This window comes from Ixodes scapularis, unplaced genomic scaffold (genome assembly GCF_016920785.2).
Source record: "Ixodes scapularis isolate PalLabHiFi unplaced genomic scaffold, ASM1692078v2 PGA_scaffold10__122_contigs__length_95168666, whole genome shotgun sequence".
Classification (NCBI taxonomy): Eukaryota; Metazoa; Arthropoda; class Arachnida; order Ixodida; family Ixodidae; genus Ixodes; species Ixodes scapularis.
The window spans coordinates 73,939,157-73,944,527 of NW_024609836.1; the positions used below are offsets into that span (position 1 = coordinate 73,939,157).

Sequence of the window (5,371 nt, forward strand, 5' to 3'; positions counted from 1 at the left end):
ACCGACTGCCACATTGCGACAATTGCGTTCACGCCTCTTACTTTGTGATTCGTTGTTCGGCATTCTTATCGACTGATCATGCCTCCATTTTATAGACTGTGAGCTATAATAAGGTAGTTGGGGCTCGTCACGCCCGAAGCTCTCGAAAACTATATTGTTTATTCCGGCCTTTTTGTTTTTAATTTTAACAACGTAGCCTACCGGGACATATGCGTGGATTTCGCGTCACCGCGTCCAGAACGTCGTCGAACCAGCTCGTATTGCCACTCCCTGCACATCGACAGTGGCCCAGATAAATATACCCGCTTCTCCCCCCCCCCCCCCCCCCCCCCCCCCCCCCGGGCCGTCAAAAAAAATAAAAAAGTGGTCCTTCGATTTCCGCTTTATGACGTCATAGCAGTGTCACGCTGTCGTCGGTCGCGATCCTGGCGGTGTCACAGCAGCGGTAATGGACGTGGCAGACGCCTGCATTGTGCTGTGCTTGACAGTCCACGAAAGATATTCGGCAGCCAGGAGTTGAGACACCGTGTCGACAGCGACGTCACTCACGTCTGCTCGCGCTTTTGCCGGAAGTTCCGCGATTGACCACCAGGATCGCGACATCCGAGAACATTACACTCCGGCTTTTGTGACGTCATTTGCTGCCACTTCCAGTCCACTTTCAATGCACGTGCGGAATAGGACGCTAAACACAAGTGCCGAAGACGCGTTCGAGGTTATAGGATATAGGCGGGCTTGACACTGCTTTCATGTTTGTCTTGGGCCCAGTTTCATGCTCATACATTGGTCAAATAGACATAGATCATAGATGCATACTTCTTGGGAGACTCCCGCATGGATGGCATAGAGGAAAAGGGAGAAAAGGCCTCATCAAAAGGAGAAACAGGCAAAGCATGAGAAAAAAAAATAGACATCGTTTGGACATTGTATGATTTGGAGTGCACCTTGTTAACCCAGCTATGAGATCCGTTTCTCCTCAGACAGTTTCATGATCAGCGCGGGACAGAAAGTTACCTGCTTTTGCATCAGATCTGCGCGCGTGCGAATTAAGTAAAAAAGTTCCGTGCTCGGCGTCTGCACATCTGCCTTTAGATCCTTGGCATCAGCGGCGTAGACTTTCCATGGGGGGGGGGGGGAGGATGTGCTTTTCTGCGCAATTTTTTTTTACCCCGGCAATGATCAGTAGTTTATTTTAGGGGGTACATTTTACAGCGTATGTATATCGCCATGTGTCCGTCGCTGTGTGTCAATGGAGAGTTTTAGTTGATCGTTCTGATAGCCCCGATAACGATACTATGCATGCGCAAGGGAGGCGGTGGCGGAGTATCGGGTATTGTTATCGGAGTCATGGGAACGATCTACTAAAACTCTCTAATGTCAATCACCGTGCGAGCGTAGCCGTGTCACACGGCTACACTTTTCTCACGCATGTGGCTTTTCGCAGACGACTGCATCATCTATCGCTTCACTGGCCGCGTTAAGTTTTGACTCCACGACTCCGGTTCGGTTAACTCCGTCGGACTCGCTACTAAACGGACTTTTAAAACAGCTTCGGATGGAGTAGGAGCCCCCTATATAAACTTCCGGTTACTTTAATTATCTTTTTTTTTTTTCTGGTGGGACATTGAAAGATGGCAGGCTGCTGTGGAAGAAGGACGAATGGACCAAGCGCACGTAAAGTGATCGATGTCGCGTTACCATCTCGCAGGAACTGGAGATTGAAGCTAACGGAAAGCACGCTGGGATTCCATTTCCCATGTATTTTGTCATTAAAGGCAACGTGGGCGTTATTTTGTTTACATGCCACTACTAGAAGCTCGTTACATGGCACGTAAACAGCGTCCTGGCAAGGATCATGACCCAGACGGGAAAAGGGAGGGCCCTGACCCCCCCCCCCCCCCCCCCCCCCCCCGGATCTCACCAGGTCGGGCACGAGCCCCGATGCCTCCCCCCCCCCCCCCCCCCCCCCCCCCCCCCGTAGTCTACGCCTATGCTTGGCATGCGTAATCATTGTTCGAAAGAAATCAGTTTCAGAGTTCTCCTTCGACTGCCGGACAAAAAGAAAATTGAGCTAAGTATACGGAATAGACAAGGCACGCATTTGGGAGTTTTTAAACGAGAGATTTCGAGCTCGGTGCCAGGAAATCCATTATCAAACGGAAAGCTTTTTTTCCCTACGTCTTTAGTGACGCCTCAGTTTTTATTACTTTGTCGTTCAGAGTCTGCTCCCGTTTTTCACTCGTGAGAAAATCCTATCGTAAAGAATCGCCCAATCTCACTGCTACCTTTTTTATTTATTTGTATAACGTAATGCACGTGTGTAAAAATGAATAGATGTATCTTATAGTAAGGCGTGCACACCTTAATCAAAAAATAATAATGAAGTGCAGCTACTCAATCGAACAGTTACGAAGTAGGTAACACCTTACTCAGTACTGATTAACGAAACCACTTACTTTTCAAGTTTACTTATAGATAATATTAATCTACAAAAATACAAGCGATTTAGCAAAAGCCAAACGAGCTAGTGAAAGGCAAACCGAACAGATGGTCATTGGATCTGGTCGTTTTCAGGCTTGCTAGGGTCAATAATTAGGGCAAGTTGGATACATTGGGTGCGATCGAGAAAGGTAAACCTGGCTTCCCGCGTAAAAAAAGAACTGCGCTTCGCAGAAAGCTGGAACTCCATGAGAAAGTTACTCTGGTTGTGGTGGTAAAATGCGAAAATTTGAACACAGTACGTTCCCTGGAAAAAAAAAAATGCAAAAGAAAAGCAGAATGTTCCTATGAGCCGACGTTCATCTAAACTTAATTTTCATCGAATTGAAATTTGAGATTGTGGACTCGTGTAGCAAGTTTATCAGCGAGCAAACATGTCAGCGAAAAAGACAACAATATCGTATTTTTAACTGACAAGTTGTTTCCCTGAAATAATTGCTACAGGCGCTCACAAGCTCAAATATCGGTATGACAAAAAATAAGAGGTGGATGTCGGCTCATTAATAATTTTTGTTTTTCTTTTGCATTTTGTTTTTATCCAGGGAACGGAATGAGTTAAAATTTGCGCATTTTATCACCACCACAAGGGTAACTTTCTCGTGGAGTTTCAGCTTTCGGCAAAAAGCGTAGTTTATACATTTATGGGGGCTAAAAATCCGGGTTAACTTTTCTCGATAGGACGCTGCAGTTTTCATGTACAGCAGAAACCTCGGTCATGCTGTACAACATTCTTACGCGTCTGAATTATAACGCCAATGCCTCAGGGGAAGAAGTGAAGACGAGTACGGTGAGGCACGCAGTTCTCATAAAATGTGACGAAATGTCCATACAGACTCAAAAAGCAACCAAAATACGCCGTTTGTTTGTGCTCCTAAAAAGTAACGCGGTCAAGTAATTTTCACGCTAAGTAACAAGCTACAAGTAACACTCTGTACATGTATTCAGTAATTATTTTAATGTTGTCACCTAATAGCCGAAAGATGTTTGAACTCGCACAGTTTCCAGAAAATTTGATACTCAATGAAACTCTAAGCTTGAGCTTAAAACGTGGTTAGGTCGTTCGAAGCAAGCGCAAATACTTTCTAGTTCAGCTTTGGATCATGACGGGCTGCTTGTTTCATGCACGAATTCTCACCAGTCACACTGCTCGGTACTGTTCGAATGGCACACACACACACACAAAAAAAAAAAGGAAATCTCGCGTCAAGTCATTTTGCTTCACGGACGTGTCGTGCCAGCATCCCGTTTCGACGCAAGTCAAAAATAGACAAAAAGGAGCCCCCAAAATCCCGAGTTTCTTCCTCAAAGAACGCCAAAAGACAACATAATCCCAACCAGGGCGAGGACACCCGTTCCGGCCGACGGCGCCGGTGACGTAGTGCTGTTGGCGTCGACGTCATCCAACATAAAGCACTTTGTTCTCACCCTGCTGATCTCGTCCGCGCAAGACGTCCTGAGCGCCCCACCATCGCACTCGCACTCCAACGCCCTGTGGGCACGCTCCATCCTGAGCAAGATGCTCACGCTGTTCCGACACCTCGTCGAACACTGCGGCGCCGAACCGTCGAGCACCTCGTGGCAGAACCGCCGGTAGTAGTCCCACGCCAGCGAGCACACCGGATCGTCCATGCACTCCACGGTCAGCCCCGAGCAGGTGGGCTTCGACGATCCTCGCTGGGCGAAGCTATGGTTCGCCCAGGGCTGTTCCCACCAGCAGCTCGAAGTGCGGCGCCGCAGCGCGCGGCAGTACTCGTCGCGGCCGCAATCGCAGAGCAGGTACGTGAAGCCTTCTTCCGTGGTCGCCAGCGACACGAAGGACTGGCGGCACTGGACCGAACAGCGAGCCGGCGTCCGACCCGCCAGCTCTCGCTTGCAGTCCAGCCGGTGTCCGTGGAGGGCCATGTCGCAGGCGAGCCGCCCGATGCAGTCTTGTTGGGCCTTTTCGCAGAAGAGCCGCTGCTGGGGTTTGCCCGCGCACGCGCCCGAGAAGGCGAGGACGAGGTTGACCACGCGAAGCAGCATCCTCCGCCAGTCTGAGGAGGTCGAATCCGGGGAAGCGCTTGCGGGAAGCGCGGGAGCGAGAATGAGGGAATATGGGAAGCCTAAAGAGGATGAAAGCCTTTTTTTCTTTTTTTTTTTTCGCTCTCAGCCTCCTCTCTCGTCTGCCGTGGACGCGCGTGCGTGGTTTCGACAGCGAAGCCTTGTCGACGAAGTCGACCCAGGGCAGTTATAGGCACTAGCGGAGATGCTGACGCCAGCTAAGCGGCGCTGCGTGGGTCCACTAGTAATGACGTCTCAGGAAGAAAGGAACGGGCCTTATGTAGGAGGTGTAGGCTGAGTGCGATGGGAGTGGAAAACTTTCCCTATTTTTTTATGGCGCCGCTGCGGAGGGGCTCGAAGTCGATCTTCGCTCCATCTTTCAATATTTTTTTTTCTTGTTAATCTCTGAAGTGCATATTTTATTTCCACATGTTTTTTTTTTTTGTTTTTTGTTTTTTTTTTCGCTGCTCTGCGACTCGTTTTTGAAAGCTTCGATTTGCGAAAACGCGCGGGACCTTTTTTTTACAAAGAGGGTGGTGAAACTCCGGGAATAGAATCTGCGCCCGCTGAAATAAAGCTTCGAAGTGCTCGAGGCTTTACAGTGGCGCGAAAACAAATGGAGAGCCTTTATATAGTATTTCGAATGTATATTGTTCGCACTCCTGCTGCATTTCTATTGTATTACTTTTTTTACTCTTGTTATATTTGTATTGTATTGCTATTGTGCTCCTTTATACTTGTACCGCTTTTAGGTTGTGGTCACTTCATATTTTTTAATATTTTTATAGAATTGCTGTTGCATTTCTATTGCAGCTACCACTACTGTATCTGT

General features: G+C 48.3%; 1 protein-coding gene across 1 annotated transcript; it reads right to left on the reverse strand.

Annotated features, from left to right (window-relative positions):
• Nucleotides 1-3,801: 3,801 nt before the first annotated feature.
• Nucleotides 3,802-4,431, reverse strand: LOC8051535 (growth arrest-specific protein 1-like). The gene has a single exon (XM_040215476.2). The coding sequence runs from the start codon at nt 4,399-4,401 to the stop codon at nt 3,802-3,804; it is 600 nt and encodes a 199-aa protein (XP_040071410.2). The 5' UTR covers nt 4,402-4,431.
• Nucleotides 4,432-5,371: the final 940 nt, after the last annotated feature.

What these genes read in the sequence shown, in the direction of transcription:
- LOC8051535 (XM_040215476.2), bottom strand. Translation starts at nt 4,401, where the DNA reads ATGGCCCTCCACGGACACCGGCTGGACTGCAAGCGAGAGCTGGCGGGT.